The sequence below is a fragment of the Schistocerca nitens genome, chromosome 3 (assembly GCF_023898315.1).
Source record: "Schistocerca nitens isolate TAMUIC-IGC-003100 chromosome 3, iqSchNite1.1, whole genome shotgun sequence".
NCBI lineage: Eukaryota > Metazoa > Arthropoda > Insecta > Orthoptera > Acrididae > Schistocerca > Schistocerca nitens.
The window spans coordinates 798,250,389-798,267,750 of record NC_064616.1 but is presented as its reverse complement, the minus strand read 5'-3'; the positions used below and the strand labels follow the sequence as shown (position 1 = coordinate 798,267,750).

Below are 17,362 nucleotides of genomic sequence, written 5' to 3'. Positions count from 1 at the left end.
ACCCTCCCTCCCCCGTCTCTCTCCCCCCCACCCTCCCTTCCCCGTCTCTCTCCCCCCCACCCTCCCTCCCCCGTCTCTCTCCCCCCCACCCTCCCTCCCCCGTCTCTCTCCCCCCCACCCTCCCTCCCCCGTCTCTCCCCCCCCCACCCTCCCTCCCCCGTCTCTCTCCCCCCCACCCTCCCTCCCCCGTCTCTCTCCCCCCCACCCTCTCTCCCCCGTCTCTCTCCCCCCCACCCTCCCTCCCCCGTCTCTCTCCCCCCCCCACCCTCCCTCCCCCGTCTCTCTCCCCCCCCCACCCTCCCTCCCCCGTCTCTCTCCCCCCCCCCACCCTCCCTCCCCCGTCTCTCTCCCCCCCACCCTCCCTCCCCCGTCTCTCTCCCCCCCACCCTCCCTCCCCCGTCTCTCCCCCCCCCACCCTCCCTCCCCCGTCTCTCTCCCCCCTCCCCTCCTACCACACACACACACACACACACAAACACACACACACACACACACAAGCAGTGTACATATGGATCATGTTATAACAATTTAAAACACTAGTGACCTGCCATTGCTACACAAGGACAGCACTAAGTATCTACAGCCAAACAACTGGTAGCAATAATTTTCTTCATGGGGCAGTTACAAAAAAAATCGGGGAACAACATTAGGTTATTGGATATTATCACTTCCATATAAATTATTTATGCATCACATGCCTCTTGCCGTTGTGTTACAGCACCTAAAGGCGTGAGGAGACTGACTGACAATAACCTAACAATAAGAGCCATACATCTGAGGCACTGCACCTCCACAGATGCTCATTTGTTGGCAGAGCAGTTGCACCAGTCCACCATGAGTATTAAAATCCCTAGCTTTCATATATAGAAGGGGGAAGGGGACTTCAGACATGTATGGGAGGAGGGGGGACAGGGAGAGGGGGGGGTGAGAGAGAGAGAGAGAGAGAGAGAGAGAGAGAGAGAGAGAGAGAGAGAGAGCGTGTGTGTGTTTCCTAGTAATAATTTCATGTGACTCAGCATGCTTGTGTAATCTTTCAGCTTGGATATTACATAGGCGAGTTGCATTTCCCCAGTGCATTATCCAACCAGGAACCTGACATGCTCATCTACATACATACCCCGCAACCCAGGATAGCAGAGGCTATTTTGTACCACTACTAGTCATTTCCCTTCCTGTTCCACTTGCAAACAGTGCAAGGGAAAAATGTCTATATGCCTCCGTATGAGCTCTGATTTCTTGCATCTTATCTTCGGGATCCTTACGCGAAACGTACACTCCTGGAAATTGAAATAAGAACACCGTGAATTCATTGTCCCAGGAAGGGGAAACTTTATTGACACATTCCTGGGGTCAGATACATCACATGATCACGCTGACAGAACCACAGGCACATAGACACAGGCAACAGAGCATGCACAATGTCGGCACTAGTACAGTGTATATCCACCTTTCGCAGCAATGCAGGCTGCTATTCTCCCATGGAGACGATCGTAGAGATGCTGGATGTAGTCCTGTGGAACGGCTTGCCATGCCATTTCCACCTGGCGCCTCAGTTGGACCAGCGTTCGTGCTGGACGTGCAGACCGCGTGAGACGACGCTTCATCCAGTCCCAAACATGCTCAATGGGGGACAGATCCGGAGATCTTGCTGGCCAGGGTAGTTGACTTACACCTTCTAGAGCACGTTGGGTAGCACGGGATACATGCGGACGTGCATTGTCCTGTTGGAACAGCAAGTTCCCTTGCCGGTCTAGGAATGGTAGAACGATGGGTTCGATGACGGTTTGGATGTACCGTGCACTATTCAGTGTCCCCTCGACGATCACCAGTGGTGTACGGCCAGTGTAGGAGATCGCTCCCCACACCATGATGCCGGGTGTTGGCCCTGTGTGCCTCGGTCGTATGCAGTCCTGATTGTGGCGCTCAGCTGCACGGCGCCAAACACGCATACGACCATCATTGGCACCAAGGCAGAAGCGACTCTCATCGCTGAAGACGACACGTCTCCATTCGTCCCTCCATTCACGCCTGTCGCGACACCACTGGAGGCGGGCTGCACGATGTTGGGGCGTGAGCGGAAGACGGCCTAACGGTGTGCGGGACCGTAGCCCAGCTTCATGGAGACGGTTGCGAATGGTCCTCGCCGATACCCCAGGAGCAACAGTGTCCCTAATTTGCTGGGAAGTGGCGGTGCGGTCCCGTACGGCACTGCGTAGGATCCTACGGTCTTGGCGTGCATCCGTGCGTCGCTGCGGTCCGGTCCCAGGTCGACGGGCACGTGCACCTTCCGCCGACCACTGGCGACAACATCGATGTACTGTGGAGACCTCATGCCCCACGTGTTGAGCAATTCGGCGGTACGTCCACCCGGCCTCCCGCATGCCCACTATACGCCCTCGCTCAAAGTCCGTCAACTGCACATACGGTTCACGTCCACGCTGTCGCGGCATGCTACCAGTGTTAAAGACTGCGATGGAGCTCCGTATGCCACGGCAAACTGGCTGACACTGACGGCGGTGGTGCACAAATGCTGCGCAGCTAGCGCCATTCGATGGCCAACACCGCGGTTCCTGGTGTGTCTGCTGTGCCGTGCGTGTGATCATTGCTTGTACAGCCCTCTCGCAGTGTCCGGAGCAAGTATGGTGGGTCTGACACACCGGTGTCAATGTGTTCTTTTTTCCATTTCCAGGAGTGTATTTAGATGCGGGTCCCAAATAATCGAGCAGTACTCAAGAAAAGGTCACTCTAGTGTTCTATATGCGGTCTCCTTTACAGACGAATTAGACTTAACTAAAATTCTCCCAATAAACTGAAGTCTACCATTCACCTTCCCCAATACAATCCTTAGATGCACGTTCCATTTCATATTGCTTTGCCATATTGTGCCCAGATTTTTAATCGAACTGACTGTGTCAAGTAACATATTACTAATTCTGTACTTGAACATTATGGGATTTATTTATTTATTTGTTTGTTTGTTTGTTTTCCCTACTCATCTGTGTCAGCTTCATTTTCCCACATTTAGGGCTAGCTGCTAGTCATCTCACCAACTAGAAATTTTGTCTCATCTTTTGTCCTCCTACAGTCACTCACCACCACCACCACCACCACCACCACCACCACCACCACCACCTCATACACCACAGCATCATCAGCAAACATCCACATATTGTGCTCACTCGGTCCAGCAGATCATTTACGTATGTCGAGAGTAGTAGTGGTCCGATCACACTTTTCTGTGGCACTCTTGACAATACTCATGTCTCTAACGAACGCTCGCAACCTGGGTCCTATTAAGAAGTCTTCGAGCCACTCTCATATCGCGGAACCTATTCTCTTTGTTTATGCCTTTGTTAAGTCTGCAATGGGGCACAGTGTCAAATACCTGATGGTAATCGAGGGACATGAATTCTACTGGTTGCTCTTCATCCAGGGTGCAATGTGAGAAAAGGGCATGCTGAGTTTCATATGAGTGCTGCTTTCTAAAACTTTGTTGATTTGTGAACAGTAGCTTTCCCGACTCGAGGAACTTTATAATATTCGAACTGAGAATATGTTTCAGAATTCTGCAGCAAAGTGATGTTAAGGATATGTGTCTGTAATTTTACGGATCTGTTCTTTTTGCTTTTCTTATATACAGGAGCTGCCTTTGCTTTTTCCCAGTCGCTTAGGACCTTGCACTGGGGGAGAGATTTGTGATAAATGCAAGCTAAGTAAGAGGCCCTTGTCATAGTGTATTCTTTGTAAAATGGAATTGGGATTCCATCTCTGCCTGGTGCCTTATTTCTTTTCAACGCTTTCAGTTGCTTCTCTACACCCCAGGGATGCCTACTACTGTGTCCTCCATGTAGGAGTCTGTGCAATGACCAAACAGTGACATGATCCTCCTGTGTGAATGATTTCTTAAACACAAAATTTAAAACTTCAGCTTTCCTTTTGCTATCTTCTGTTGTCACATCAGCGTGGCCAATGATCGACTGGATAGAAGCCTTAGGCCTGCTTAGCAGGTTTATATGGGATCAGAATTTTCTCAGGTTCTCAGCTAGGCCCTTTGCTAAGGTATGACAGTGGTGGTTGTATGCTTTACGCACTGATCTGTTTACAGATGCACATGTGCACAAATCTCTACCAACTTTTGTGTATCGTCATTTGCACGTTCTCTTTCAGACCGAGAGTGAAACAGTCTTCTTCTTCAGCATTTTCCAAATTTTATTATTAAACCATTGTGGGTTTTTTCCAACTTTAATCCACTTACTTGGCACATACTTCTCCAGAGCATGATTTACAATCCATTTAAACTTTCCTTACAATTCTGCTACTTCAATCATACCGAAACTAAATGATGTCCATTCATTGTCTAAGTGGGATGTTAGAAGTGTTTCATCTGCTGTTTCTAGCATACATACTCACAAAGACTTCTTGATCGATTTGTTAACTTTTGTAACCTTCATCGCTGTATCATCGTGGTCACTAAACCCTGTTTCTATACGGACACTCTTGATAAGATCAGACCTGTTTGTAGTAACAATGTCTAAAATGTTTCCATTGTTCTGTGGGACACCTCGACGTGTTGCCTCTCAACCCCACAGGCTCTGCTGCCGAGGCCCTTCCAGTGGACCCTACGCAGGGAATTGCCCTTACTGCAGGGTGGAGGGTGGATGGTAACACGTTGACATTACTTGAGGTGGAGTGCCAATGTGTTAAGGCTGGCTGTTTGGCCTTGCTCATTCCTCCTTTGAGTGGACAGGTGGCCACTACTTACGCAGGGTCCTGGCAGGCACACAGAGAGATGGGGTTGTAAGTTACGGGAGCTCCAGTGCTAGGCATGTTACGGAGCCTCATAGGGAAACAGTGTTCAGGGCCAGAAAGAAAGCCAATGTGCACTCTGGGTCAGCCGAGGGGTCTTCATCCAAAATGTGGAGGAGGCATTCCTTACAGTTGTTAACAATGCAGGGTGCAGTTTTCTGTAAGTTGTGGCTCGCATCGGCACCAGTGGGTTCGTAGGCCGTCCTCAGTTCAAATTGGTGACTGGCAGAAGTAGTGAAGGCTGCTGGCCTCGTTACATGCTGAAGCAGCAGCCTGAAGACAGCAACTGCAGCCAAAGGTGCCTTTAGCTGTTGATGAACCGAGGCCAGCTCCTCCTGCATCTGCACACACCATGGGCACACGTCCTGTCAATCCCAGCACTACTAAGAAAACACAGAAAAATCTAAATGTGTAACTAGCTGCTGTGCAGGTGTGTAGCAGGCGACAGTCGGAAAAGGTGACTTATAGTTTAATGTGGACTCCGAAAGGTTTTGTTTTCAAATGTGCCTTGCTTCCCTTGATTATGATCCCAAATCCGCAATCTCAGATGAAAAAACTGAGGAATGGCACAGTATAATACTGGAAACCAGCGATTGAAAGTGAGTGTATGAAATAACTTGTTGATATGTGAAGAAAGACTTCAGTACATTTTACGTGGAGAACTCTCAGAAAGTTCTGTGCAAAATGGATGCCGCATTTGTTGAATGCCGACCAAAAGGAAACACACAATCCCTAAGCAATGTGTTAACTATTATAAAACAAATTCAATTTATTCTGTTGTCAAATTGTTACTGCTGGTAAGATGTGGGGCCACCACTTAACACCAAAAATGAAAAAAAAAAAAAAGATAAAAAATGTGCCTTGCACAAAAATAATGAAATCGCCCGAAAACTAGACTCAAAAATTGACTGTAAAATAAAACAACTTTTTCTCATCCCTCAGTACAACATTTGTTGTCAATAGTCAAAACTTGTAGAAATAGATCACTAGTTGAGCTTTGAGGAGATGCAAATCAGTTCTCTAATCTGCATTGAGAGCAGCTCAGATTCATTAAAGATCGCAGATTTTGGATCATCTTCAAGAGAAGCAAGGCACATTTGAATCCTGCTGCCTGTTTTTTAGCTGTTAGTTCTGGACGACTAGGCTCCTGATAAATCTTCACTGAGTAGGACTAATATACATAGGTGAAATGTATATCAAACTGCTATGTGGGTGGTGACCTGTGTTTTCAGGGATACAAGGGTAAAAATATACACAACTCTTCAGAATTACTTGGATGGGAAAAAGAGAGTATGAGAGGAGGAGATGTGGCACCCTCTGACTTCCATTTATTTCCACACACAAAATTCTGGAAAAAGTTTTGTGTCCAGTGTATATTGCGCCATCCATAGATGGTTGCATACAGACCCTAAAGAATCGCACATCAGGGATGAAAACATTTACCCAAAAAAGTCCTATGTTGTTCACTGTTTTAATACCTGATCTAGAAAAATATAAATACTGTAATACTTGCTGCTGTTTCTTACTTGGTGAAATGGAAATTGTGTAGGGTCCTGTTCTATGCATTGATTACCAGTTGTTGCAGTATTTGACTATACCTTCATTAGCAGACAAAGTAGTGTGAAAATAGAGGTGAAATGGGTAATTTAAGAGAAACTGCAAGTAAATACAAATTATGCACTGATGAGAAGTGTAGATATAAAATGATTCAGCTCAACAAAGTAAAAGGGAGTAAGTGAAATGCCCTTAAGTTGTTCTTCAGTATTTGAAAAGGTAAATGAAGGAAAACTGTTTCATGAATGTTGTTAGCCAACAAAGGAGAAAGACACCACCAAGAATTTGAATTTAAGTGAAATTACTGTGGAACTGGAAAAAACTGTTAAGAGGCTGTATGAGATTGCAAGCTTTATTGGCAGATTTTACATACCTTATTAGCAGCCAATACTGTTAGGAGATTCCCTCAATGCAAATTAGCAAACTGATTTGCTTCTTCTCAAAGCTTAGCTTGTGGTCTCTTTCTACCAGTTTCAGCTATTACATGACACATCATACCTAGAGCCAAGAAAAAATTGATTCACTTGAGGACAATTTTTGGGCCTGCTGTTTGCCAGTTTAAATTTTATTTTATATATATATATATATATATATATATATATATATATAAAATCTCATCATCAGCTAATTGGAAATAAATCAGAGTGACAAGCCATAGATGTCACAAGAAACCAACCAAAGCAAAGGTATACCTTCTTGCACTCAGTGTTAAAAGTTACTAAAACATATTATTAAAAATTAACTCTAGACATAGAAATAGAATAAATATTCCCTCTAAGTGAGCAAGGGTATAATGAAAACATGAAAAGTAATATCTCAGAACCAATAATGTAAAGATTTAAACAATATACTAACATAAATTGACATACTAGTGCAGGTGCTATTGTGGAACCCTTACCTAGTGCATGTATACTGTGACTAAAATTATCAGCGAAAGCTTACCATAAATTGAGAAAAAAACTGCACATCCAGTAATGAAAGTGTACCATCACAGGCTCCAACTAGTGTATGTGTAAAATAGCAGATTATTAGCAGTGTGTCCAAGAGTGGTACCAATGTCGGCAGAAATGTAATTGTCGTCATCTGGTTATTGTTATGTTATACAGCAGTTCAGCCATGATTGACAGCAGTGCAGGTAGGATTGAATCAGTGAAGTTCTATGAACATCTTAAGAGTGGAACAGGGAAACCCCAGTTGTTAATTGTGTCTTCGTGGACACACAAAAGTACGAATCACTTATCAGCTAGGTTAAATCACTGAAATGTGGATGATAGAGGGACTGCAATGACTAAAAGTTTTTGAAGAGATATGAAGTGCTAGAGTTGAGAGGAATAATGAAATTAATACAACCTGTTACTGAAGAAGGCAAGCTTAACTTCTTTGTTTATAATGAAGAACTATACGAGGTTCATGTAATGACTGGCTATGGTGGATGCAACTGAATGCTAATATACTTAGTCAAAGAACCATAATATAACGTACAGAGATATCCGGATTTATCTTAGCTTATGTGAGCCATGTTTACAAAAACAAAAAGTCAGAAGAAAGGAATATTAGTGAAATCCATGCTGTTCAAAGAGTTAAATTCCAAATATCAAGCTGATCTTGTAAACTTCCAATTGCAATCTGATGGAGACTATAAATTTGTAATGGTTTATCAATACTTTCTCACTCAATTCATTGTTCTCAGGCCACTGTAGTACGAAACAGCTTAACGTTGTTAAGCGCTCCCACATTGTTGCAGTCTGACAATAGTACAGAGTTCATTAACAAAATGAGTGCTTAACTGAACTATTACCTAATGTTAAGAGTGTGCACAGTAAACCTGGACACAGCTACAGCCATAGCCAAGGCAACATAGACTGAGCAAATCAAGACATAGAAAAAATGCTACCTACATTAATGCAGGAGCACACCACCATTGAGTGGGGCTGTGCACTAAGGTTTGTGCAGTTAATGAACAACAGTGCTGCACATTTTGGAATTAAGCAATGTTTGTATGCGCTCCTAAACATGGTTTGTCTTCATAAAGTCTACCTCCTGAAGCATTGGTGAACATTCACTCTGAGGACAACTTTGAAAATATAATTAATCAAGTGAGTGTTGGCAGCAAGAAAGGGAATGGAACTTTTTAGGATAATTATCGTAGCAAATTGTCGGTGCAAGAGGATGACATACCAACAGGAACAGAGGTTGAGAACAGAGAGAAAGTGTTTATTGCAGACTGTAATGAATACTACCTGACTGGTTTAGGCGAGTCCGCTCGTACTGTTAAAAAACAAAGAACTAAGGTGTAAAAGTGCTTAGAAGGGCAGTCGTAAAGAATGCGACCGTGCTCAAATTGTTATTTTCCACAGTGGGAAATGACTGTAGGGTGAGATTTCCAGTTCCTGACTTTGATTGAGCAAGAGGAGATGCAAGGTTGATCTTGGCATTTTCTCTCGAGACAACTGCTGATGGCTTGTACTGAATCAGGATGAGAGATGATGTGCTGTGCCAGCCTTACCCAAGGTAATAAATTGATTGTTTCTAAATATTTCAGGAAGGGACAATACAATACTTAACTGTGACTACGACTGCAACATTATTTTGTTTTCAGGTCCCAGTTCAGTACTTGCACTCTCAGAATAATCTCAGAGGAGGTTGTTCCAGCAGTGAAAATTCTTGTCCGTGGACAGTTGCAATGTCTCAGTCAACAGGGAGTGGCCAGGGATTCTTTAAATGCAACTGCCAGTACAAATGTCAGACTTGGCGATGGTTTTGCAAAGAGAAAAAGTGGTATACAACTCGTAAGTGCCATGGTGCACGACCATGCTGCAATAAATGAATTTTGTGTGTGATATGACTAGGATTTCAAATTGCAGTTCATAAAATGCAACTTTCATAATGTGACTGTTTTGTTATTGCAACCATCTTTCACATTTCTAATCTCCTGGCAGTACAGGTATACCTAGCGAATGTGTATTGTGTGGCAAAACTGGAATCAATAGTCCACTTTGACTAAAGTGGTCATTGAAGGTTCACCATTACCTGTGATGGTATACCTTTCCTGACACACCCACATCTATTATATCACATATTTAAGCATATATTTATCCTATTACTCCGTCTAGAGCATATTTTTTTTAATGTGCTTCAATAACTTTCAACACAGAATTCATGAAGCTATGTATGTTTTGGCTTGTTACTCATAAGACATATACGGTTTGTTACTCTTTGTTTACAATTAGCTGATGAAAAGTTATAACTGTGCTTACACATCTGACAGCACCTCTTGAGCATGGATACCTGTTGTTCTTTTGATGTTGAGTGGTTTTGATGAAGCTGTATTATATTATTGGCATATTGATGTGACATGCCATGATATGTAAATAATATAATGTTCTACATCTACATCCATACTCCGCAAGCCACCTGACTGTGTGTGGCGGAGGGTACCCTGAGTACCTCTATCGGTTCTCCCTTCTATTCCAGTCTCGTATTGTTCGTGGAAAGAAGGATTGTCGGTATGCTTCTGTGTGGGCTCTAATCTCTCTGATTTTATCCTCATGGTCTCTTCGCGAGATATACGTAGGAGGGAGCAATATACTGCTTGACTCTTCGGTGAAGGTATGTTCTTGAAACTTCAACAAAAGCCCGTACCGAGCTACTGGGCGTCTCTTCTGCAGAGTCTTCCACTGGAGTTTATCTATCATCTCCATAACGCTTTCGCGATTACTAAATGTTCCTGTAACGAAGCGCGCTGCTCTCCATTGGATCTTCTCTATCCCTTCTATCAACCCTGTCTGGTACGGATCCCACACAGCTGAGCAGTGTTCAAGCAGTGGGCGAACAAGCGTACTGTAACCTACTTCCTTTGTTTCGGATCGCATTTCCTTAGAATTCTTCCAATGAATCTGTCTGGCATCTGCTTTACCGACGATCAACTTTATATGATCATTCCATTTTAAATCACTCCTAATGCGTACTCTCAGATAATTTATGGAATTAACTGCTTCCAGTTGCTGACCTGCTATTTTGTAGCTAAATGATAAGGGATCTTTCTTTCTATGTATTCGCAGCACATTACACTTGTCTACATTGAGATTCAATTGCCATTCCTTCCACCATGCGTCAATTCGCTGCAGATCCTCCTGCATTTCAGTACAATTTTCCATTGTTACAACCTCTCGATACACCACAGCATCATATGCAAAAAGCCTTAGTGAACTTCCAATGTCATCCATCAGGTCATTTATGTATATTGTGAATAGCAATGGTCCTATGACACTCCCCTGCGGCACACCTGAAATCACTCTTACTTTGGAAGACTTCTATCCATTGGGAATGACATGCTGCGTTCTGTTATCTAGGAACTCCTCAATCCAATCACACAATTGGTCTGATAGTCCATATGCTCTTACTTTGTTCATTAAACGACTGTGGGGAACTGTATTGAACGCCTAGCGGAAGTCAAGAAACACGGCATCTACCTGTGAACCCATGTCTATGGCCCTCTGAGTCTCATGGATGAATAGCACGAGCTGGGTTTCACATGACCGTCTTTTTCGAAACCCATGCTGATTCCTACAGAGTAGATTTCTAGTCTCCAGAAAAGTCATTATACTCTCCGAACATAATACGTGTTCCAAAATTCTACAACTGATCGACGTTAGAGATATAGGTCTATAGTTCTGCACATCTGTTCGACGTCCCTTCTTGAAAACGGGGATGACCTGTGCCCTTTTCCAATCCTTTGGAACGCTACGCTCTTCTAGAGACCTACGGTACACGGCTGCAAGAAGGGGGGGCAAGTTCCTTTGCGTACTCTGTGTAAAATCGAACTGGTATCCCATCAGGTCCAGCGGCCTTTCCTCTTTTGAGCGATTTTAATTGTTTCTCTATCCCTCTGTCGTCTATTTCGATATCTACCATTTTGTCATCTGTGCGACAATCTAGAGAAGGAACTACAGTGCAGTCTTCCTCTGTGAAACAACTTTGGAAAAAGACTTTTAGTATTTCGGCCTTTAGTCTGTCATTCATAAGTATTAGGCTATAATACCTCATGTGTAATTGGTTGCACTATATGCATTTCCGGTTGTTTCATGCTTGTATGCTGTATACAGATAGTCTGATGATTTTTAACCACAACTGGTAGTGACAACAAAGGACACAGCTGCTTGTCATACATTTTACAAAATGTTTAACAGCTGTTGGCAATAGCATTCCAAAAAAGTAACTTTTTATCTAATCTTTTTGCTTTACAGTGTTAGGTTGAAAAATAAAGTATACACAAGTTACATTATGTTTATTGACATCACACATTACATTTAGTTATATTATTGAAGAAAAAGAACATTAACACCAACTCTTTTAAATTAAATCATGTAAAGAAGAAATTGTTCAGCATTTATATATTTGAAATTTTTTCAAAAGAAAGTGTTGTCATAACTTCAATGTTCTTTTCGGAGACATTATGCTACTGATCCCTCAAGGCATCACTATAGTGTGAAAACAACTGGCTGGAGTCTATATTTAAACATGGAATACAAACTGCCTTGACAATTGCCACATTTCCTATTGACATGAAAAGTTTCTTTTCTGCCAAATTATGAAAGGATTTGCATCCCTTCAGAATATGTTAACTTCTAAGACCTGCTATTCGGGCTATAGGCATAAGGAGAACATTGAGAGAAGCATTCAGTAAGTCTGAAATTAAATTTTGGCTACCGATCTAAATAAAAACTCTCAAGAGGTTTTGATCTTACATAAAATCAGTATCCAGTTCAAAATCCTGAGAGAAGACCAAAATACTAATTTCGGTCTTCCGAAATTACTTCACTGTGGAAGAGTGTAAAGCAGTCCCTGCTTTTGATCACTGTAAGGACAGTAGAATAACAGATATTGAGACAGTCACGGCGGAATAGAAAAGCATCTACGATCTCTTAGTAGTGGAAATACCTGCAAGATTCAGCAAGGTTGTGCAAAAGAACTTACTCCCCTTGTAGGAGCAGTTCATTGTAGATCGCAGGAGCAATGAAGAGTACCTAATGACTGGAAGAAAGTGCAGTCCATTTCTTTTTTCTGGAAGGATCATAGGAGAGATACAAATACAGGTAATTAAGGTCTATACTGTGGACACCAGTATAGATTTGCAGAATGACCTACAGAGGATCAATCAATGGTCTAGTCTAGAGTTGACCCTGAACGTAAGTAAATGTAACACATTGCGCATACGTAGGAAAAGAAATCCATTACTGTACAATTATACTATTGATGATAAATTTCTGGAAACAGTAGCTACTGTAAAATATCTAGTGGTAACTGTCAAGAGTGACTTTAAGTGGAATGACCACATAAAAAAAGTAGTAGGGGAAGCAGATACCAGACTAAGATTTGCGGGAAGAATTTTAAGGACATGCAACTAATCCACAAAGGTTGGAGGTTTACAAGACACTTCTTCCACACATTCTCGAGTATTGTTCATCAGTCTGAGATCTTTACCAGCTAGGACTGATAGAAAAGATAGGGAAGATCTAATGAACAATGGCATGTTTCATCATGGGTTTGTTCTGTCGGCATGAGAGCTTTATAGAGATGCGCAGCAAACTCCAGTTACAGTCGTTGCAAGAGGAATTATGCATCGCAGAGAGGTTTACTATTAAAATATCAAGAAAGCATCTTCCAGGAAGAGTCAGACAACATATTACTTTCTCCCACAAACATCTCGTGAAGTGGCCACAATGAGAAAATTCGAGAAATTAGAGCTAATATGCAGGTTTACCAACAGTCGTTCTTTCGATGCACCATTCCCAAGTGGAACAGGGAAGGGGGTATCAGTCTGTTGTACCAGAAGCACCCCCCCCCCCCCCCCCCACACACACACACACACACACACACACAATCACTAGGTGGCTTGCAGAGTATGATGTAATGTATAACACACACACACACAATCACTAGGTGGCTTGCAGAGTATGATGTAATGTAGATTTGGCAGCTGCTGATGTGACTTTGGATTCAACTGAGATGTACCTACCTACCTACACACACACACACACACACACACACACACACACACACACACACACACACACACCTTTCCCCTTATAACACATTCACCCATGTCACTTTTTGCCACAACTTGCAATACACACTGTAGACAAATTTTGCCGTGGTTTGTGTCACTTGGGCCTTAAACTGACTCTGATGGTAGCAGGAGTGGTGAACATCAGTATCAAAAATGTTTGAAGCAAAACTGGGTTACATTCCTGGAACTAAGGAAGTTGCACCTAAGCAGCCAACTGTCAAATTTGTGTAAGCTGAGCCTTCACTTGAAGCTGAATATAATTTATCTTAATTCTGTATAATGGTCTTCTGTAGTTTGTAATAAGGTGGGGAATAAAGTAAGTAGGTAGTATATAGTGTGGTGTAAGATAGTGAAAAAGCCACCTATATTATCTGTTAAACTGGCAGTTGATGGCAAAAAATATTGCAGTGAACTATAGCAATTATGGTGTAAGTTTTTACTATCTTACACAGTCTGCCAATCATTTGCAATCTTAATTGAAGTTTCATATAATCTTTCATTTTGTTTTCAGAGACAAACTGGGTCCAGTGAAATTGAACCGGTACAAAGATGACTTGTTGTTTTATATGTTTTATACAAACATTGGTGATGTGGCACAGTTGGCTGCAGCAACAGAGTTGTAAGTATTGTTGTTGTCATAAGAGTTATCTATTGTAAAGTAGTTGATAAGGCGACCAGAACATTTTTTAACAAAATTCTTCTTTTGATTTTGTATTATTTTAAATCAATAAGAACCACCACACTATTGGTATGTTACTGTGTGTGTGTGTGTGTGTGTGTGTGTGTGTGTGTGTGTGTGTGTGTGCGCGCGCTACAAACCTATGGCATGGATTTAAACACCTCATAATGTTTTGTGCCATACCGCATCTGCTGTAACAAGTGAAGTGTTTTAACCGCAACATTGCATACCCTTTAAATGAGTCCATCTCTTAATACACCAGCCAATATCCTTTTAAATACAATCAATTCTTCAGCATGTATTGAGAGCGGTGAAGTTCAAAGAGCTTTGTAATAATAATAATTTCAGTCATATTGCAGTTTTTGAGATTAGCATCATCCTGAAATATGATAATTGATAAAAAAATTATACTGATTACTGACTACATACAGTTTTCCAATTTTCAGAACTATACATGAACTTTAGATTGGTAATGGTAGTTATAGCTGGATCTCCACAAAGACTAATAACTTTTACGTGAAACAGTATTTGATTGAAAATATCCAAACTGACACCTGGGACAAAAATGTTCAGGCATATTCACTGTAGTTCTGCAGATTGTCGGTAGACATGTGTTAGCAGGCTAGTCTCTTAGTAAAAGAGTTCAACGAAATGTTCCGTTAGCATCATACCAGTTCTGCAGTGTTAGGAAAAACCAGTGTCCACTGTTCACAGAAAATCTGTCTATACTTTCTTGAGTTAAGTAGACTCGATCATTATCTTGCTGACTTTTTGACAATGTGACTGTGTACTACGTAGGACACAGCTACTGTCAGTGCCTTGTCCTTTATGCAACATCAAATAATGAATAGTCATTCAGTACTCTGCAGACAGGAGCAGTTACCCATTGTCACCACAAACAATAACACTGGATACCCAGTCAGTCGTGGAAATGTTACGGCTTTGAGGAAATATTACCTGTGAGCCCAGCTATCCTACTGTGGTTTCTCTAATTGATTAAGGTGAGTGCCACGATGGTTCCTTTTCAAAAGGACTTGACCATTTTCCTCCCTTATCCTTGTCCAGTCCCATCTTCTGCATGGTTTCTAATTACCTTACTGTTGACATGATGTTAAACCCTTACCTTCATTCCTTTATGTGTGTGACCTTCAGTTGAACACAGAATGCTTCTCTTTATGGCTGTACTTCTGGCTCAGCCTTATGTGTGGAAATTTCTGAATAAAATTTCATTTGTCCCATATTCAAAGTTGGCTGTAACACACTTTCTGTTACAAAGTGTGATGTGACTCAAGAAGCACTCTATCAGTCTGAATTTTGACCTTCACTCTTCTAAGGCCATTTAATATGTGACATCAGTGTAGCCATGAGAATAGTTTGTTACATAGCTGCTATGTGAATTTTATTTTAAAGATCCTCCTCTTTCAAGGTGATGCAATTTTCACAAACAACATGCTATAATAAAGTTCCCATTTGTGATTTTCCATAAGTGATTACTGTCAGATTTTGACTTGATTGTATAATATATTTCCAACAGATAACAGTAACACACTACAAATATATTTAATTTTTGTCTCGGTGTGGTGAAATTAATTGTAGAACTAACATGTTACTATTTTGATTATTGTAGGTACAACAGGGAGTGGCGGTATCACACAGAAGAAAAGGTTTGGATTACACAAGCACCAGGAATGGGAGCTGTTGAAAAGACTTCGACATACGAACGTGGTACATACTTCTTTTTTGATGCACAAAATTGGCGAAAAGTGGCTAAGGAATTTCACCTTGACTACAATAAGCTGGAGGGCAGACCTCAAATGCCATCAACGATTAATCAGTCCCAAACTGTCATGTAATTTCATTTTATAAATATATATTTTTGAATAAAATATGCAAAAATAGTAATATATGTGGACACTGTAAGTATGCAAGAGAAAATGAAGTAAGAGGCACAGCAAAAGCGGATTTCTATTTTCTGAGTACGTTTTTATCTTTTAATGTCACATTCTACATGATTCGTCGGGTGTGGCTCTCAGCGTAACATTGCCAGAAGTGTACTGTGTAATACATAATTGTATGTACAAGAATAGTGATCTGCAGACTGGTATCATGTTCAACAAAAGGAAGAAAGGACTTATTTTCCTTCAGTTATGTTGTCAATATTTTGATTAGTTCAGTTTTGTATGTTTTGTTTTATTTCATTTCTTAATTGTGTTGTTTGTATGAGAACCTGTTTACAACATTCATGTATATGTACATATTGTATGTCGAGCTGTCTCTAAAATTTGAGACAGCCAGAATCGTGAACTTATTATATGCGTTTAAATGGTTATTGTTATGAAGAATCCTGAATATTTTATTTTTCCCTTGTAACATAGATTTTTTTTTACACATCTTTACTGTAACTTTTAGTTATGTGACTGACCTGCTTTAATCAAGCTAATATCTGAAACACAAGCAGAGACAGTACTCATGTGCTTTATATTTGGATTGTGCACATGATACTCTTTAAGTTCTACTGTAACATCTGACACTCTTCCTCATTGTTGCGAAATACATTCTTTGTCTGTGCCTGATGAACTATAAATTTTATTTGGCAATCCAAAATGTGTGTGGAGGGCCTTCATTTTGACACAATAGTACAACTTCACTTCTAATTTATTGTTTCTCATCATAGTGGAAATAATATTTAGTTTGTGTTCCTTCCAAAGCCTACTTTTGAAGCAGATTTTCAAAAACCACTCAGGTACAAAAGATCTTTAATTATTCAGTTTTGATGACTTTGCCTGGAAGAATATCTGCTGTTCTATTATGACAATATTATGAAAAGGAAAGATTGCTACTCCCTGTATCAAGGAGACGTTGAATCGCAGACATACACAACAGACTGCCATACGTGTTAAGCTTTTGGCCAAAAGGCCTTTTTCTAAAGTAAAAACACCATGCAAGCACAACTTGCACATGCAAATGATGATTGCCTCTGGCAACTGAAGCCTCAGTGGCCAGACACAGTGGTCGCCTGCACAAGGGGGTGTGTGTGTGTGTGTGTGTGTGTGTGTGTGTGTGTGTGTGTGTGTCCTTTACTTTAAAGGAAGGCCTTTTGGCCAAAATCAAAATCTTTTCATTGTGTATGTCTGCATCTCAACAGCTCCTCTATATGGTGAGTAGCAATCTTTACTTTGCATAATATTCTCATTATTCCATCCTGGATTTTTCATTGTTTGCTGTTCTAGAATTGTTAACTACTGTTAGTGATG

The 17,362-nt window shown here is 41.5% G+C and overlaps 1 protein-coding gene across 2 annotated transcripts in view; it reads left to right on the top strand.

Moving 5' to 3' along the window:
* LOC126248819 (CCR4-NOT transcription complex subunit 2) overlaps positions 1-16,686 on the top strand; it is a 142,910-nt gene extending 126,224 nt beyond the window's left edge. Inside the window, exons 7-8 of one of the 2 annotated variants that reach the window (XM_049950231.1) lie at positions 13,941-14,048; positions 15,736-16,686. In XM_049950231.1, coding sequence (XP_049806188.1) covers positions 13,941-14,048; positions 15,736-15,961 — 334 coding nt within the window. In that variant the 3' untranslated portion in view covers positions 15,962-16,686. The remainder of the gene's footprint in view (positions 1-13,940; positions 14,049-15,735) is intronic. The other variant, XM_049950232.1, reaches the window with a different exon arrangement.
* Positions 16,687-17,362: the final 676 nt, after the last annotated feature.